At 46.1% G+C, this 19,206-nt stretch overlaps 1 protein-coding gene across 1 annotated transcript; it reads left to right on the top strand.

Annotated features, from left to right (window-relative positions):
• The first annotated feature begins 9,158 nt into the window (after nt 1-9,158).
• LOC134561958 (uncharacterized) lies at nt 9,159-19,196 on the top strand. The gene is made up of 6 exons (XM_063419351.1): nt 9,159-9,672; nt 10,490-10,768; nt 12,217-12,465; nt 15,669-15,803; nt 16,396-16,512; nt 17,903-19,196. The coding sequence occupies exons 1-6, from the start codon at nt 9,612-9,614 to the stop codon at nt 18,061-18,063; spliced, it is 1,002 nt and encodes a 333-aa protein (XP_063275421.1). The 5' UTR covers nt 9,159-9,611; the 3' UTR covers nt 18,064-19,196.
• Nucleotides 19,197-19,206: the final 10 nt, after the last annotated feature.

Genomic DNA, 19,206 nt, shown 5'->3' with positions numbered 1-19,206 from the left:
TGTGTGCACCTCCCAGCTGATAATTTGTAAACCTGTGTGGCAGTTCTTTGGTAGTAGGAGATTTCAGATAGGAAATATATATGATTCCCTGTACATCCCTCCTGCACATCTTATTGTAGTGAGGAAGATCTGTGAAAGCACGTGGGATGGAAGAAATGCTGTTAAAATAAAAAAAGGTGTTTTATTACAAGGTAAGGTATTAAAGCACTCACAGTGAATCTCTCTGTATTGGTTTCAGGCTAGTATTTCAAATAAATATAGTAAAGGAAGAACATTTCCAATTAACAAGAGATAAAAGGAATAATCCTGCTTGTGGTCACTCTCTGGAATGTATCTCAATAATGATCAGATATGTTTTTCTTCCCTCAGGAGCATAAACATTTAAAGGAATTACAGGACTTATTGGTTCTCGAATCACATTCTTGAGTCTAACAGAGACAAAGCTGAAACACTTCTTTCAGGTGATCTGGAAAAAAAAGAAAACACAGAAATGGCTTGGACAAATGCTTCATGCTTTTGGTACAACGAGGGATATGTGAAGAGTTCTGAGACTGTTCTAGACCATCTCAGACTGCAGGATGCAGGAATATGACACTGGGAGATACTCTACAGAGGTAAATGTCAGAGGTAAATGTCAGAGGTAAATGTCTCTCCCTTCAACACCAGGATGTGACCTGAAGGAAGCAAAGGGAACAGCCCTGCTGGCACCCTGAGGTGCCTGTGTGAGGTGTGTTCAGGAGTGATTCCTGCATTGGAGTGCTGAGCACTGCAGCACTAGAGCATCACGTGTGAGCTGCCCTGTCCAGGGAACAGATGTGTCCTCTCGGGCTCCTTTCCTACTGTGTTTTGTAGTTCTGGGAAGTGATGGAGGTAAAGCGAAGTGAAATTCAGATGTTCTGCTTGAGAGACGTGGCAAAGACTCGAGGTTTCAATTTACACTTTTGCTGAGTTTTCAGTAAACAGACAAATCTAGTAACTGTAGAAACTTGGCTTAAGCTGTGAACAGACATTTTTGTTTGCTTTCTGCTTTAAACAACACACTTCCTTATGGAGGACGTTACTCGGCACAGATTTCTGTAATTACTTATGAAGCATCCTTTAGTTAGTCCCTACCATGATGTGAGTCCCCATCCTGGTGATTTTCCTGCCAGCACCAGACTGATCAATGAGGACCTGAGGAAAACATGTGAGACTCTTGTGGGAATGCTTTGCAGGGGGAGGTGTAATGATGTTCAGGTGAAAATGCTTTACAACTGCAGGTACTGGTTCCAAACTGTCCTTGCTGGTGTTTGATGACTGAATTCAGTTACTGCAGCCCTCCAGGATTTGAGGATTTGAAAGGTGACAGTGATTTTCTGAGATTTCTTAACTTTTGGTTTTCAAAACTGACCACAATATCCTGGCTGAATTTAGAGGTGGTGACAGCCATGGGGTGGAATGTTGGCAGGTTGCTCTAAAGAGGAGGATTAAGAAACAGCAACTTGTGTTGGGCAGTCGAAGGGGAAGGTCTGGAGCTGTTCCTGCGTTAACCACGGGGTGGCAAAGGCAACGCAGAACTGCGTGTTTGAAAATACTGAAAAGGTCCTGAGTGTGAGGGGAGAGGGTAAAGGTGTGTCTGTGTGCTGTCAGAGGACCATGCTTAGTCTTTCTTTTCTAGTTGTGTATAAACTCCTTAAAAAATCCCTGCTGATGAACGAGGGGTCTCATGATCATGAAACAAACATTCTGTAGTTCTGTTCTTGTGTCCTTTTCTTCCTCAGTTGACAAACATCTCAAATCAATTTTGGAGCTGAAATTTTAACCCAGATGGAACCCCCTCATTCCCTGTTTGGCTGTGGCATCTCAAGGGGAGTGTCTGATCCGTGGGACAGGTGAGTTCATCTACTTCTGTCACTGGGACCCAACAGGACAGAGGTGATGTGGTGGCAAGTTGAATTTCTGTAATTCTACATAATCCATTCAATTTGGAAATGAGACAATGTTTAGAGAGGAACTTCATTATCAGAAATCTGGAGTAATTGTAACAAAATTGGTGGGTACCCATGGGTTGTCAAGGAAAAGGACTCTGGATTTGTGTCAAGATGTCTGTCTGGCTGTGAGTGCATTTGGGAGCAGAGACAAAAGGGGCTGTCAGTGGGCAGTTTTAACTGTGACTGCATAACATGTTTAATGCTAATATTGAAGACCATTTCCCTGCTCAGACTGATTTTTGGTATGTTTGGAGTAATTGGTGACACGATGATCTAATGGCCATTATAGATGCCAGTCTTACAAGGTAAGGTAGAGAATGAGAACAAAACCAAAGCATCTCCTTATGAATATCTCCTGCTATTCATACCAGCTCAGGCAGCTGCTGCAGATGTGTCTCTGTTTCCTTTGCTTCCCATTTGCTCTATCACTCCTTCTGTTCCTCTTTCTGCACCTTCTGCTTTCCCTTCAGCAGCTGTGCAAGCCCCCCATTCCTTGTGCAGCAGTGGGGGCAGAAGCAAAGGTGACATTTGGGCTGGCAGGTTTGGTGGTTTGGCAGCAGCAAATGCCCAGGCTCCTGGAAGGCACCTGGAGTGAAAGGCTCAGTAAGTGATTGGGGGATTTTTTACTGCATGTGACCCTTTTTGTTCAGATGGTTACTAGAAACTCTATTTACCCCATAAAGAGAAAGTGTTGATCATGCAGGAAAATAGAGAACAGTCTGCTGGATGGTAGGACTGTGTGGGCAGAGCCAGACAGTTCCTATTACCAGAACAAGGCAGGAGCAGATGCCTTAAGATTATGCTGAAGAGGATTTAAGAAATGGGTGATGGGACAAAGGGAAAATAATGCTGACAAGACATGAACCCAGAAGCCCTGCAAATTGGGTCTTTGCTTGTCTCCTTATTTGTAGACCAAGTGACCCTAGATAATTTTAACCAGTGTTTTCTGCACAGGCATGGGAAGCTCATAGAGGAGATATTATTATTGCAACATTTGTGTGTAATGTGAGGGATGAGGCTAAGATAAGGCAGAAGAGAAAACAGCAGGAAGAGAAGGCTGGCTTGTTAGCAGCTGCTCTGCAAGGCAGGAATTTCACAGGACAAAGGGGTAATAATGGAAATAAGGGAAATGGAAATTTAAATTGGAGAAGTCCAAAGGATTGCTGCAATAAAACCAAGACACTGGAAAGAGAATGTCTTGTGATCCTGAGACAGGAACTATGAGAGCAACAAAGCGAAAATCAAATCAATTGGGAGCCGAATGAAAGCGATGAACAATGATCAGACCAGGCCCCCAAGCCCTAGCAGTGGAAGGAGACACAAAAGTAATCCCCTTGGGGGACTTCAGTGAACCAATTATAGATTAAAAAATTGGAGACAAAAGTTAGGGCATGTCTGATAGATACCAGCACAATTTATGTGGAATTAACAACCCCCCACAAAGGATCAACAATTAAGCGTAAAGTAAATAGAATTGTATGAATAGAAGGTAAAGCTACCTTTGTACCCAGGATATGATGGCACAGATACATCCACAGTCTGATAATCCTTTTCCTGCTGCTGGAATCAGCACCAGCAGACTTGGAGGGGAGGTAATTGTTACACAAATTTGGGCACAGTTGCAGTGTTTGTGTGTTCACATTGTGACTCTCAGTGGGTAATGTACCAAGACATCATGATAGTTCTGTGGCTGAGGGGGGAAAGAAATACCCCAGGAACTGTTGTTAAGGTCAGCTAATCCTGTACAGCTCGACATGCAGGGAGGTAAACCTCCCTCCTTGAACTAGCACCTGTTATCTTGGGATAAGACAAATAATTGAATATTTTCTCTCTTGTGAGTCTCCCTGTAATACTCCTGTCCTGATGATTAAAAAAAACCCCTAAATTAAGCTCAGATGGAAGATCAGTTTATAGATTTGTCCAGGACTCTAGTTCCTGATACTTCAACAATTATAAACATGACACTGGCTAATGCAAAATGTTTTAAAGTAATTGATTTGTGCCCAGCTTGTTTCAGTATAATGGTGCATCCAGAATATCAGTATAATTTTGTCTTCACGTGAGAAGGAAAACAGTAAAAGTGGACTGGTTTTTCTCAAGGGTTTGCAGGATTCTCAACTTTATTTTTGAAGATCCTAGGGAGATTTAGAGGAGAGTTAACCAATAACTTTGTATTAATACAGTATGTGGATGATGTGCTAATGGCAAGTACAAGTAGGGAAAATTAGAATACACATGTAATGCCAGTTGCTTTGACAGCTAAAGGCTATCAAGTCTCCCCAGCCAAATTACAATTCTGTAAAGAAAAGCCAAGGAATTTGGGAGATTGTTTTTTGTCAGGAGAGGGCAGGAAGGTACCACAAGACTGAACAAAACCTCTCCAAGATATGTCTAAGCCTACAATTTAGGAATAGAGAAAAGTTGTGTTGTCTGTACCACCCTCAAACATCAGGGAAAGTAGAAAGAATGAATCAAAGCCTTAAAGACATCAAAGGTTTGTGCAGGGGCTTAAATGGCCAAATGCTGTACCTGTATTCCTGTTGCTTTAATGCACATGAGGTGTAAAGGCCAAATAAATTGAGACTAGCCCAGCACAAGTGTTATGTGGCTGGAATATTCAAATTCTGAACACAATCATGGTTGCTAAAACATTCCAAAGCTTGTTGCCTTTTTTAATGACTTGTGTTACTGGAGAGACCCCGAGATCCAAATGTTTGATAGATACACCCAATCCATATCTGAAATACAGATTTCAGTCTCTAAGGAGACAAAAAGAAATATGTATGCCTCTAGAAGGGCTCTAGAGGAAAGAACCTGGGGTGAGTGTCAGCTGGATCTGTGCACTCCCCAGGGTCCAGGGGTTGCTCTCAGAGCATGGTCAGACATTCATTTTGTGGGGTAAGTGCCTCCAAGCTTGCACTTTCTGAAAATCTTACTCATTTCACAATTTCAGGGTGTGAGAAATTTAATTTAGTCTTAAAAGGCCTCAACTATTTGCTGTTTTGGCCCCAGCCAGAGCTACCTTCTTGACGAGTGTCATGACCGAGGACTTTTCAATCTGCCTTTTAAGCCCTACTTGGCATGCTGAAGCTGTTTCTAGCTTTGCTCCTATAAAACACTGATTTTCAGCCTCTTTCAGTTTGTGGATCTCCTAAGTTTTTGGGTTTTTTTTCTGAGCTGTTCTGGTGCCTTTACAATGAATTTCAGTCTCTTGTCAAGACAGCCATTATCCCAAATGTCTTCATTTTCTAAGCACTTCTAGTAAGTGATACAAAGTTAAATGACCCAGGGGTTGGGGAGTTTTGGTTGTTTTGGTTTTTTAATCAAAGAATATTCTCTGCTGCTTAAAATAAACTTTTTAAAGCTCTTGAATGCTTTAATTTGTTGCAGGTATCAGTGGCTGCAGCTTCTTGTGTGTGGTAGCAAAGCTTCAGGAAAAGGCGCAAAGTGTGTTTTTTGCTGCTTTTTCACGTCTTCTGACTGTCACATTAGGTTATTCATGTGCAAGAGTGTGACAGACAGGGAATCCCTGTCACAACCACCTGCAATCTTGTGGTTGTAAAGCTGTTCTGGTGGCTTTTGTCCCCATTCTGCACTGTATTTGAAGGTTTTTTTAAATGAGCTTGGCATTAACCTTCTCCTAAATACAGCAGGTGTCATGCTGAGACACTGTTCAGTGAATCTTGCAGAGAATTTTAACCTGTGAAATCTCTTTGCCTTTGTAAGTAATGCTTATATGATTATTTTGAAGGTGGCAACGTTAGTGAAATTTCCCAAGTTCACCTTCCAAGTTGGGGTTTAGCAAAGTCTGCTTTCCTCTCAAAATGAGGCAAGACAAAGCAAAGAGGAAGAGGAATGTGCTCCTTCAGTTGAGCTTTGTTCATGTAGTGACAGGACTGAACCCATATGTCTGAATAGCTCTGCAATAACAAACCATTTGGTTTGGGTTTTTCCTTTCTTTTTTCAAGCAAATGCAAAGTACTTCACTCTGCACGCAGCTAAATATAAATTGTGTCATTTCTAGCAGTTCTGCCATATATGGGCTCTCCTTTTTCTCTTGTCATCCTGGGCCACGCTGGGAGAGTCATGTCAGAGGAACTGCTTGTGTTTGTGGAATATTGGACATTCCTTTCCATCTCTTAGCAAGAGAAAGATGGAAATACCCATGGGTGCTCTGAAGAAGGGAGTGCATTCCTCTTGGCCCTGACTTTTGCAAGTGTTGGGCTGTGCCTTCCCCAGAGGTACTACAGGATGGGGAAAACCACATGTACCTTGTCCATAATTAGATCTGGAGCCTTTCTGAAGCACTTTCTGATCTCAGCACGTTTCTGTAATGTCCCTTTTTCTAATTTGTGGGTTTCTTTAAATGTCTCTGTCATGGAGATATCATCTGTAGTTGAGGCTCTGACATTAGCATTTGCTTTTATTTTTGCTTGCTATCTCTAGTGCTATGATCACGAAAGATCTTGAAGATAAGCATAGCTCTCAGGCTAGTTTAATGAAACAAAGAAAGAGCTGATATGAATATGAATCTTCATCAGTCTCTGGGCTCCTGCTGCCCCACACAGAAGCATTTCTCAGGTGTGTGCCCTGTTCCTGCCTCGTGCCTGCACAGTCAAACCCCCCTTTTTGAGCCACTCAAATGAAAGAAATTTTAGAGAAAATGGCTCATGCATGAATAGCTGTAGGTGTGGATTGGACTGGTGAGCTGACCAAAGAGATATTTTTGTCTCCCCTCACCTCTCAGCTCTGTTCCCACACTTGCAGCTCTCTTCAGAGCCTTGCAGAGCCTCTGTGGCTGCAAACCTCTCCCTGTCCAGTGCTCTTCTGCCCAGCAGCCTGGGCTGTGGCCATGGCCATGCTGCTCCACTACGGGGGATGGATGGATGGATGGACAGAAGGGCCACTGCAGCTGTGCACTGCTGGAGCTGCAGGCCCATTTTCTGTTTGCATGTGTTGAGTTTCTGGATTTAGCTCTGCTGGCTACCTCTGAGGGAATCTGGACCTGTGTGTTTCCCCGGTGAGCACTGGCACATGTTAATGACAGTACAAATAGGTGTGCTGCCTCTGCCTACCAGCCTGTGGAAAGGGAGATGCGCAGAGGTGATATGTACAGATTTCTCCATAATATTTCACGGGTTATTTCCTGCTTTCCTTGCTAGCTCAGGTTTTCCCATCTCCCATGCTCCATCAAGGCTTCATGCCATCTATGGAATGAATCTCCATTCCCCTTTCATGAAGCCTTCAGCGTGAAGGGGCAAAATGAACCTGTGAGCTTGCAGCTCACCAAGTAAAAAAGGTTTCAGTTCACCTTCCAAATACGAATTCTTGGGTTTTTTATTTGGTCCACCTTCCCTCCCCCCTTTTTCTACCTGTGATTTCGGTTAAGCCTTACAAGGTGTTTTTTGTCTGCAGTAATCACACAAAACTCTGTGTCTTTATATAAAAAGGGGAAATGAATTCTCAGCCTAGCCAAGAGTGCTGCGAGTGCTCATTAGCCAATGCCAGAAATTAATGCTAGATCTCATCTAACAGTTTCATTATCTGTGAAATTTGAGAGTGATGCTCTTAAGAGAGGCTGCTGATTGATGACAACACAGATTGTGTGTGTGCTGTCATCTTTATCCTGGCTGTGACTCCTTTTGGGTGTTCTTTTTTAGCTAGCGAGGATGTGAGGGACAGAAGAAGCCTAATGGGACTTCATATATTGTGTGATGTATGGGGCACTTGCAGTCAGGAGTATTGAACTCATAAATGTACCCATTTGCCCTGGAGTCACTGGGAGGGAGACGAAATGCAGGACACCGCAATGTCACAGCGGTGCAGAGTCACTTCTGTAACGATGGAGCAGCAAGGCCGTATTTTTCTTGGATTTTACTGCAAATGTGTAAATGGGCTCTGCTCTCATTGGCTGGAAGAGAAGGTGGACTTTTGCTGGATTAGTCTTTGTGCAGACCCCTTTTGCATCCTGTTTTGCTGAGATTCTGGACGCTTTGGGGTGCTGTTCACAAGCGACCCCGCGCGTGCTGTCTGTTCTGTCTCGTGTCTCCACCACAGGACTGCAACCCTAAGCTCTACCAGGCTTGCCCTTCAAGCATGAAGGTGAAATGAAGTTGAATGTGCACATCCGAGGCAGATGGTTAGCCCCAGCCTTGCAGTGGTATTTGAGAGGGATTTTCTTAATGTTATTTCAGCAGCACAGAAGGAAATGAAAGTGTTTCTCACTGTAAAGACTTTTTTCTCCCTCCCTTCCTCTGCACTGCTGTGAATGTCTGAAGACTCACTTCACTGCTTTTCTCAGAGAAGTCTATTTCTGTCTCATCTTAGATCAATTTAGGCCTGTCCTATGCACATATGATAAAGACAGCATATTGCTGTGATAGCCTTGAACAAAATTTGTAAGTCTGGGACACTGGGAGCAGGAGGTGAGATGTAATTGTCATTGATGAGAAGTCAGAGTGGCCAAACCAGCGGCTGAAATGTGGAACTTTTCAAGCATAGCCAGATTGTTTGAAAAATAGTGCAGACCACAACACAATGGGTTTACCCACTTCTCAGAAATGTGTGTGTACACGTGAATCCACAGTGTGGAGCTTCCTTAAAGGGCTGTGTCCATTTCTTTCCAGAGAAACAGCCCAAAAGTATAGGGTTCCCAGCTGCATCCTGCACCCAGTTATTCCCCAGCACATCTGCTGAGCATCTGACAGCATCCAGATGTTGGCTCTAATGCTACACCAGTTTCCTTCCTCCAGTGAGCGAGACAGTTCCTGCTGTGTTGCTTGTGTAACCCACCTCAGCACTTGGTGCGACACCCAGTGTGCTTTAAGCCACCTCAAAAAGTGCAAAGTATCTGGCCCCACCTGGCTCTCCAGATAACTGGTTCACAGTGTTTCTTCAGGAGTGGCTTTTCAGTCTCATCTCTGGGATTTGCACTCCAAACAGAGCTGGGGTGGCTTTTGGGCTACATTCAGTTTAGCTTTGCAATGCAATTTAACTTCCCATAAGCTTTACTCTTTGCCTGGGGTGGCCTTATGGAGACTTTCCTGCATGGCAGGTACCACCCAGTCACTAAAAGAGCCTGGCAAAGTTCACACTGGCAACACAGCCTTTGGGAACAGAGGGAGAGCCTAGTCCCACACCTCCTTCCTGCTGGTGAGATGTCAAGGAGTGATCATTTTTAGCATTTCAGAAAATCAGCTGGTTTTCATGTGCAGTGCTTTATCTGACTGGACTAATTTCTCCTCCCTGGGTGGGGATGCTGTGCTTTGATAAACTAGAAAAGGATGAAAGAAATAGCTGTTTCTCCTTTGCCTGCTCTTGGTATTAGCATCTTGCTAAACGAGGTGAGCTGGCCAGGAGATATTTTTGTCTCCCCTCACCTCCCAGCCCTATTCTCACAGCTACCTTTGAGCTGCTGGACTTTGCAGAGCACATTGTGGCTTGCATTGGCTCAGCCCGAGTTCAGTCACCCAAAACCTTGCAGGTCTATTTTGAAACATCATTCAATCTGTCCACTATGGAGTTTCTTTTCTTTTTTTTTTCCCCCCACTCTTGCTTCTGACATCATTTCCCGAACACTATATTCACCGAGCCCCGTAGCCAGATCGTCTCCTCAGCATATGATGCAAGGAGCTCTTTGAAATGGATCTCAGCTCTTCTTTTGCTCTGCTCTGCTTGCTGGTGATAATAACTGTTACTCAAGGTAAGTGGGGTTTTTCTTTATGGGGTTGGCACAGATTTGCCTAGATGAGCAGACACCCTAATTTTGCTCCAAGATCTTTTAAGGACGCTACCAGGTTTGGGGCGACATCAAATAGTGTAGCTGCTAATGCATGAAAGGGGAAGTCAGACCAAAGTAAGACAGATTATTTTTCGAGTAAACGAGCAATAGCTAACAGTCTTGTGCTTTCTGAGTGTCCTGCGTCTGTAGAAGCTTTTTGGTGGGGAATGTAAGGTCCTTGCAGGGTGCTGGCTGGAGAGCAACAGCTCCCAGCACTCGGTGTGACCTTGGGGTAGTCCCCAAGCTGCTGTCACCCTGCCACTTACCCATCTCTGATTTACACACAACAACTTAATAATGTGCAACTGTACTGTGAGAGCTGGTCAAGTTAAAACTCTGACCTTACTCTTTGGGTGAAAGCAGCTGTCCACCTGCAGCTGATGTTTCTGCTATCCTCTGTGCAAGGTCCACAGCACCTATGCCCTGAGGACCTTTCTTTGCACAGTCTCTCATCTCTGATAGGGGCTGGTAGATGGTCATCTTAAATTTAGGGAGAGAAAAGATCAGCTGTTCAGCCTTTTGTTTCCCTGTGTGCATGGTGTGCACACCATTCCTGTGCTTTTGGGATGGAGGAATTTGGACCTTATAGAAGGCATCCCACTCCACTGATTTTCAGCCACTGCTGATCCAACTTGTCCCTAGGCTTTGGGTTGTCCCTCATGTCTCACCTGGGCATTTCCCTTCCTGGGAGGCAGGCAGGAGGGGATGGATGGACATGGCAAGCTTGCTCTCCTTTCAGGCTCTGCCGTCTGGACTGGTGCGCTCAGTGGCGACTCAGCAGTCTTTTCTTTGGAAATCCAAAGCCTGCAGAACTTCTCCAGCATGAGCAAGGAGGACAAGAAATGCTCTACAACTGTCCTAAGTGATACTTTGTTGGCCAAATGTGGCACTTCTGCCAATAGATGGCTGAACTTAGAGAACGGCTCCCTGGTGCTGAGGAGTGTGGAGAAAGACGATGAAGGAAAATACGGATTTGTTTTTCAGAACACCACCAGATATTTTACACTGGAAGTATTTGGTAAGTGGCCTTCTTAGCAGAAAAAAGCTTTTGAACTTGTGAACCTGGTTGGAAGCCTGATGTTTTGAAATTTTTCCAAAGAAACTGAACTTGCAGGAGCTCTAGGTGCCTCTGGGAACCCTGCCAGTCTCCCTCCCGTCCCCTGCGGCCTCAGAACTCCTGCTCCCTTTTGTGTGCCTGCTCATCTGTCTGCAGGTAGCAAAGACAGAAACAAAGTCACTCCTGTACAGGATGCAGCTCATTGCTTGGGTTAATGTGGAGAAGGCTTAGGAGGGTTTGTCCTCCTGCTGAGCAGTGCTCCAGGCAGACAGGGCGAGCTGCTCTGGTCCTCAGCACCGCCGCTCCTTTTGCAGGGCTTTCACTTACGCAGGCTTCTAAGATAAATTGAAGCGCACGAAACTGTAATGAAAATGTCGGAGCAAAGTGGTCTCAGTGAAGACAAATGAACCCTTACACCTTTTGGGTGCAAACAGGCGGAACTGCTGTGTGCAGTAGGTCAAAGATGTGACTCCTTGGTGTGGAGAGAAGGGGCTCAGGCTGGAAGCAGTCAAAAACTGCAGAAGTGTCCTGGGTTTAACCTCCATTTCAGTGGATTTACTTTGGGAACATCTGCCTCCTCCTTCTGTTCTGCTGCCACCCCTAAGGCAGGGAAAAACTTCCGCAGCCAACATGTTCCTGGAGGCAGGGAATTTTAACTGAAGATGATGTCCTAGCACATCACCAAGAAAGTGATTTCTGAGCTTATTTCCATGGATGGATGTTCTCAGTGTTACTCCTGGAGTCAGAAAGCCATACCACTTCTCTATCTAGTTTGTATTTGCAAAGTGGCAGATGTAGGAAATAGGTTTGCTCCTTGTAGTAGACTGAAAGTGAGAAATTCAGGGAAATGTAGCAAGACCAATGATTCATTGATTCCTTTTAAAATGTCCTAATCTGGGTATCGTATCTAACTGCAGGTGCCCTGTGTTTGTACCCATGTTGGCCATGATTTGCACCAGTTCCTCTCTAAAATGGAGGAAGGGGCAGAGTGACAACAAAAGGACAAACCTCTGGTGGAGGGGAGGACTGAAACTCCTCCAGAGCTACAATTATCTGCTGAATACAGAGGACTCTGGGTGGCACATGCTTTGGGTGTTTCCACCACCCTCTCAGACCAGGGGCTTTTGTTTTTTATTTTTTTTTCAATGTCAGGAAAATGAAAAGATGCCAGATTTTGGTGGCAACCCCAAAGCAAGGGGATCAAGGGTCACTAGCAGGGTTGGGGTGGGCACTGTTAAGCACTTCAGGGCAGAGTGCAAGAGTCTGGTTACTTGTTTCTCTGCTCCCTTGGTACAGTAAATGTGGTATTACTGGGATTGCTGGCAAGGGGGAGTTTGTGTTCACTGCTGAGTCCTCTCCTCATCTCTTTTTCCTCCCTATTCCTGTTGCCCCATGCTGTGTGTGACCAGAGCCGACCATTGGTATCCAGTGCTTCCCTGACGGGACTGCAGAGTTGTCCTGCAACGTGGCCAGCAGCCAGATCCTGGTATTCCGGTGGCTGCTCAATGGCACCCACCTGAAAGCCGAGGGGGCTTGCATTAAGGATGCTGGGAAGAAGGTTCACCTGGACAAAACTGAGCCTGGGGAGTTTGTCTGTGAAATTTTGAAGGGGAACAGTGTCACCAGGACCAGGCCCATTACGCTGTCTTGCAGCTATGGTGAGTAACAGCAAACCTTCCTTTTGGTCTCTTGCAGCAGCAAACGGAGGGGTTGTTGGTGTCCTCAAAATCTTAAACTCTGCTGTCCTCTGGCATCTGGCTTCCAGAGTGACCAAATCCTGCCTTTAGAAAGTGACCCCTTGATTTCTTTCTCCCTCTTGTGCCTTGGACTGACACAGCCTAGAACCACAGATGGGATAGGTTTGTTGAGGAGGTCCTTTTACCCAGCTCTGCAGCAAGGATGGATCTCCATCTGTCTCTTTTCCTACTTTTTGAAGATCTGCACCCTCCTGTGCACTGATACTCTATGCTGCTTTAGAAACACTGGCTGCTTCTTACTCTGACACGCATCCATGACTCAGATGCCTTCCAGTTTCTGTGCATCCCCATAAAAACCCTTCCAGCAGTTCAGCCCTGTTGCTGCTGGACTCAGTTGAGGTGTTTTGCCTCATCTCTTTTCCCCTTATCTAGGCCAGAAGCACAAAAGATTTTCTGCTCTGAACAAATGTCTCTCCATAGTCCAATCCATCAGAAGTGGATAAAGACACAAGTCATTTACTTATGGAATGTAGGGTGTTTTCCCCTCCATATCCTTCCTCAGTCCTCTAAGTCTGTGTGAAGGCTGGGACTTTATCCATATGCAAACTATTCATATGGCTGAGTATTCTGCTTGAATAAGGCCAGAGTTTAATGTGACAGAAAATCTGGATCCTTGGGTATCATTTAATTTGCACCTCCAGTAGTGAAGGTTCTTCTACTCTGGCAGCAAAGATGGTTATCAAAGCTACAGGCATAACTTAACCATAAGGTCTTTGACAAATTTTGCTGTAATTAATTTTATCACTTTTGCCACTAGAGAAACTGTACTGTAGCATTTTAGAAATTGTATAAATTTTTAAATTTAGCACCCCAGCTCCACGGCAGGTCCTGTCTTTTCTTCTGTGGTTGGCATGCAGTTGGTGTGAGGGCAGCCCTCCTGCCCTGGGCACTGTGTCCAGTGTGGTTCTGCAGAAATGCTGTGGGCTGTCTGTGCCTGCTCCCACTGGCACCACTGGCCCTTCTGTGCAGGTTTGGCATTTTTGGCTGTGCAGAAGTGATCTGAATTTTGCCCAGTGAAATGGGTTGGAGGCTCTTCAGAGCTGTAGTCAGACCCAAGTTGGCCGAGGCACCAGAGGACCAAGGATGTGAACATCCATGAGCTGTTTGGACAAGCCCTGTGATAAATCACACGAGGGCTGACAGATTCCATGGTTGATCCTGGGTGGCTGCCCAGTCCCCTGGGTGCGATATCTGTTCCCCATTTTCTCTTGGAAAGCTCATGAGGGAATTTAGTGATATCTCTTTAGGGACGGATGTGCACATAAACACATATTTGGAATGGTCCAAAAGAAAGAAAGTGGCAGCAATTCCACTGTTTAGTCACCAAATGCAACCAGACATTTGTAAAAAGTGAATTAAAGCAATTCTGGATACCAGTAAAATGAATTGAGGAGGGAAATGGGTTCATTTAATTTAATTGAGGGTTAACTAATTATTTTTGTGGGTTCTTATTTGCTCCAGGCAAAGGGCTGAATTTAGTTTTTCCACTGTAGGTATACGATCTATGTAAAAGCATCCCTTTGGGCAACCTGTTGGCTGATGAAATAATTTTGAATAATTATTACCAAAAAACATTTTGTCAGAAATGCCATAAACTTCCCAGGCAACACAGGGCTCTGAATACACACAGGATTCAGAAGTTAAGAAGTCGACATATACAAAAGACTTTTATTGATTAATTACTTGTTCATTGCTTATTTTTAACACAGTATTTTATCTCGAAAAGGCCTTATCAACAAGTGGCAAATTTTTAGGAAAAAAATGCAGGTAAAAAAATTTCCAAGTTGTATTTATACTTTTGGCAATATTCTCTAAGCTTTCATGAACTAAAACAATTAGGGAAATTATTTCTGAGTAGCTGAAAGTTTTTCATTTTGAATATGGACTTTTTTGAACTTGGTAATTGTTCTTAAAAAGACTGGAACAAGCACTCTGAAAATCCCACGAGCACCTGGGTGCAGCTGTTTTTACTGCCCCGGTGAGTAGGGGGGTGTGATGGTGTGTAGTATGTCCTGAAACATTTAAAATTCGCCCTGGTCTCTGGAGATACGGAGCAATTAGTGCTTTTGAGGGCTTGAAAATAAGCTCCAAATGAGCCTGTTGGTTGCTGCAGTGCTGTGCTGTGCTGTGCTGTGCAGACATATGTGCTGCTGAAAAGGAGTTAAATTATTCAGAAAGGGATGGCACAGGCTTACCTAAGGAGTTTTAAAGAATTTATGTTATAGTGAAAGTGGAGATGTATGGGGAGGGTTTTGCATGTGGCAAGGAGAGTTTTCCTAGAGGCTGCCCCAGGCTGGAGCAGATCCTCTCAGCGAAGGAGCAAGCCTGGATGGGTCTGTCTTGTGCAAGTCTGCGGTGCCCTCTACCAGCTGCCTGCTCAGCAACAGCGAATCTGCAGCTCTGCCCCGTCACAGTGACCCTGGGCCAGGGCTGCTGAGCCGGGTGAGAATTACCATGGCCTGTGCTGCCCTTCTGCTCAGCCATCTGCAGCCCCCGCTCCCGCTGCGGGCTCTGCACGCTCCCGGCCGGGCTGGGAACGGAGCGGAATCCTTCCCGAGCAGCAGCGGAGCAGGGGAAGGAATTTTTTCCGACAGCTCTGGTTTGAGTGGCCACAGTCTGTGAGGCAGTGCAGGCTCTGAGACTTGTTCTTAGGACATGTCTGTCCCAAGCTGATTCTCTGAGCCCAGCTCTGAGGGCAGACTCTGCAGCTTTTCCTTCAGCAGGAGGTGGGTGCTTCCTTAGGTCTCCCTCCTCAGCTGCCCGCTTTCATACAACTTGTTGAAATGTAGTATCTTTCAAACCACCACCAGATTCTCTGTTAAATTTGATTAAAACTTACAGATTACCTTAGATGTAAGTGATCAGAGCAGGCAAAAGCGAACGCACACAGCTTAGGCTCACAGGCCTCTTCTCTTAAAGAAAAATTCCATGCCGTAATTAAACGATGTGACATAAATCACAAAGTGCCACGGTTCACAGCTGCCCTGATCCAAAGTAAAGCAGCAATGGTGCCAACAGGTTCCAATCTGGCTGCAGGGTTTCTCCCACTGGGAGAAAGCAGTTTGTGCACCATGGTACCTAACAATGGCGTGTCCTTCCTGCAGACCTGCTGCGGTACCCGGGGTTCCTTTACATCCTGGTGGGGTGTGCAGCGGGTGTGCTCATCCTCCTGGTGGCTCTGCCTGCAGCCATATGTTGCTGCATGAAGAGGAGACACAAGTTCATCCCGGTGCCTTCAGGTGAGTGGGGAATGCTGTGAGCCCCCTGTGATTAATTTTGGAGAAGACAGTGTTTCTGTAGGGTGGGGTTGACGTGGCCTTAGAGCAGCCTGGTCTCAGCTGGTGGCTGCTTGTCCTCCAGCCTGTCCTCCCTTGACCTGCTGCAACAGAAGTCTGCCTGCTGATAGGCAGCTTCAATGGGTCTTGAATTAAACCTCACTTTTCCTTTATTCACTTCACACTTGTGCCCTCACCCCGTGCTCCTGGCCAAAAGAAAAACCCCCAGCAAAACCTTTCCTATGGGCAGTAAAACTGAACCTCATTCAGGTGTGATCCCGAAATGACCTGAAGGTCTCTGCTGGCAGTCAGCACAAGTCCCTGAGTGCAATCTGCCCGTGCCACCTCAAGCTGTGCTGCTGCCAGCAGGGGCAGGTGGGTCTCTGGCAGGCTGGCAGTGACCCTCCGCTCTCGGCATCTGTCCGCCCCGGGAGCGGAGCCAGCGCCGCGCGAGGAGGGGACGCAAACACGCCCGGGGGTCTGGCCCACAGCACGCCCGCCGAGGATGGGGCTGTGGGAGGCCTCCTCCTGCCAATCCCTGGGTCTGGTTTCACAGAGGAGAAGGATGACGGATTGACAATGTCAGTGGTGTCCGCCGAAGGCGTGAAGAGTCCCCCCAATGGAGACCGTGTCGAGGCTCAGGCTGCCCAACCTGACCGTCCTCCGAAGCCTGGTGAGCCCAGTGACCTGTCTGAGGTGGGACAGACACCTTGTTTAGGGGGGACACAGAGTTTGGGTGTGGCTGGTGGGGGTGGAGGGCCAGCACAGGGAAGGTTCTGCACCTTCTCGGCGAGTTGCAGGAGGGCGTTTTTCAGTACCTTACCCGTGCCATGAGAGTAGAGGCAGCCATCCCACGGGCATCCCACAGAGGGAGCTGTCAGCAGGCTGCAGGCTGGCTGTTCCAGTATCTCCTGTGCTAAAACACATACCTCAAAAACAGCAACCCCCCCAAAAACTCAGCAGTTTTCCTGCTGTTTTCTTACCCCTCTCCCCTTCTCATCAGTTATCTTTTACAAAAATGGGCATTGTTTTTGTAAAGCTGTCATCTTCAGGACATCAGCAGCAGGAACCAATATGCTGAGCTGTAAACACAGCTAAATCACATCAAAGCCAGAGGCTTTTGTATTTTCTTAAATTGAGGCTAGAGTGGGAATATGGTCACATTTTAAATTCTTCAAAGAGATAGAGCACAAACCCCCACAGCTTTAGCACAATATGGTCAAGAGAGTGCAGCAATAAAAATCCTTCTGAAATGTCCTGTTCTGTAAGTGCTTGATATTAATACTCCACTTTTTGCATTATGTTTCCCTCAGTTTTGCTTCCCAAACACAAATGCTGGCAACACCTTGCCTGTAATGCTCCATCATCAGCTGCAGTAGGTTTAGCAGACATCGTGAACTGGAGCAACATTACACAGGTCACAGCCTGGTCTCAGCACTGCATTTCTGATGTCCTTCACTGCACTGTGTAGAGCCTCCTGGAGCTCTGCTGTGTTTTATGTCTAACCTTGGATGCTCTTTGCTCTGCTTTTAAAATATTAAATGCTACTCATGAACATAGAGCAAGAAAGAGGAAAAAAGTCTTTCAGGTCATTGTTTAATATTAATATACTACAAGTGTAGAGCTTTTGTTTAAAATGGAAACATTATAAGTTTGAATATAAAAAAGTAGCCCATATTTAGATTTTTTACAATTAAGTAAGAAGCAGAGATGCATATGGAAAGTAGGTGAGAACTAAGTGTGTGCTGTTAGCCAGCTTTAATTATTCAGATGTAAGTGAATAGATTTGGCTTTAGTATTTTGGTATTAAAGGTTTGGTACTAACAGTACTAAAGTACTTTGGTACTAGGAAGCCAGATAGCTTCAGTACCGAAGTGCCCTGAGGCAAGGTGGATAGCTCAGTAAATGAGTAGTTACAGAGAAAATGGAAATTTGGCTTGCAGATGCCTGGGGCAAGGGGACTGAGTGGATTAGGCAGCCTGCAGCACTAGGGACCAGGAGGAGAATTTCCATGAGGGTGAGCCACAGTGTGAGCATTTACAAACCATTTCTCCCTTTTCCAGATGCTGCCCAGATTGGCCAAGGTGTTGAGCCCCAGCCACTGGCGGAAGAAATCTTACCAGTGCAGCTAGAAGCTGGAGAAATGCGGGATCCTGAGGTCATAGTTGATATGGAAAGCCAGGAAGGTGCCTCAGACTGTTTCCCAGATCCAGCTGATGACTGATCTCACGTGCTTGCTGTTCCTCCCTGAAGCCTGTGACACTTGTCCTTTGCATCCCATAGTCTTCGCTGTGTCTGGAAAATTTTAGCAGGGGAAACATGAGAGGTGTCAGACCTGCTGACCTCATTTAAAAAGAAAAAAGAAAATACAGAGAAAAGCACACACGTGGCCTGACAGATTCACTAACAAACAAAAGCGGGCAGGTCTTTGATGCTTTGCCTGATAACAGAGCTGGCAGCGCAGGTAAGGAGCCCCAGGGGACAGCCTGGAATGAGATGGACAGCTCCTCCTGCTCCCTGCCCATCCCATGCCTGTCTCTGCCAGCCAGGGGCAGGCACTGCAGGCAGGTTCAGGTGGCCTGCCAGTCCCAGGCAGGAACCAGGGACTTGCCAGAAATTTCCTGAGAAAGCTTCTTCTCAGGAGACTTCAGGGCATTTTTTTTCAGAGGCCCTGCCAAGGAAACTCAAAGGAGGTCTCAGCTCAGTGTTTGCTGTCCTGGGTACTTATCTGAGTTCCTCTTCTGAGCTTCAGACCCTGTGACTTGGCCCTCACCTCTTGCTGCCTGGAGCAGGAGCAGTGGTGGGGGCTGGAAATTTGCCTTGCAGGTGCTGTGTGCAGAGCTGGGGTGATGCTGCCTTTTCTCACCTCTCAGTGCCACAGATGACAGAGGGTACAGTCACCTTTCACCAGAGCTCGGCTGCCTGGGCTGCCCCTGAGCTAAGCCAGTGCTGTCACTCGCTTGCCTGCCTGCAGGAGGAGGGGGCTTGGGGCTGCAATTTTGGCAGAAACCTCAATTTTAAGGCTGAGGTTGTTTATCAATGCAAGCATTAGTGCCTTTAGTGTAATAGTTTAGCTACTGCAAGCTGATGAAGCTGCCCATCTGCCTGTGCATGTAGGCTTGTTTGGGGCTGTGTTATGTGTACAGACAGCAGCAGTTTATAGAGTCTCTTAGGTAAGTCTTGCTGCTGCTCACGTCCTGTTCTGCTCAGGGGAGGGGTGCCTGTGGAGCAGCTGGGGTAGACCTGCAGGGAAGAAGGATGTGGTGAGGAGAGGGCAGGGGCTCTGTCTCAGGCAGCAGGTAGCTGAGTCCCAGCAAAGCTGCCAGGCACTGCAGGGCTGCCAGGATGCAGGGAGTGCTGCAGTGCT

This window comes from Prinia subflava, chromosome 25 (assembly GCF_021018805.1).
Source record: "Prinia subflava isolate CZ2003 ecotype Zambia chromosome 25, Cam_Psub_1.2, whole genome shotgun sequence".
Lineage (NCBI taxonomy): Eukaryota > Metazoa > Chordata > Aves > Passeriformes > Cisticolidae > Prinia > Prinia subflava.
This window is presented reverse-complemented; position numbering and strand designations above follow the sequence as displayed.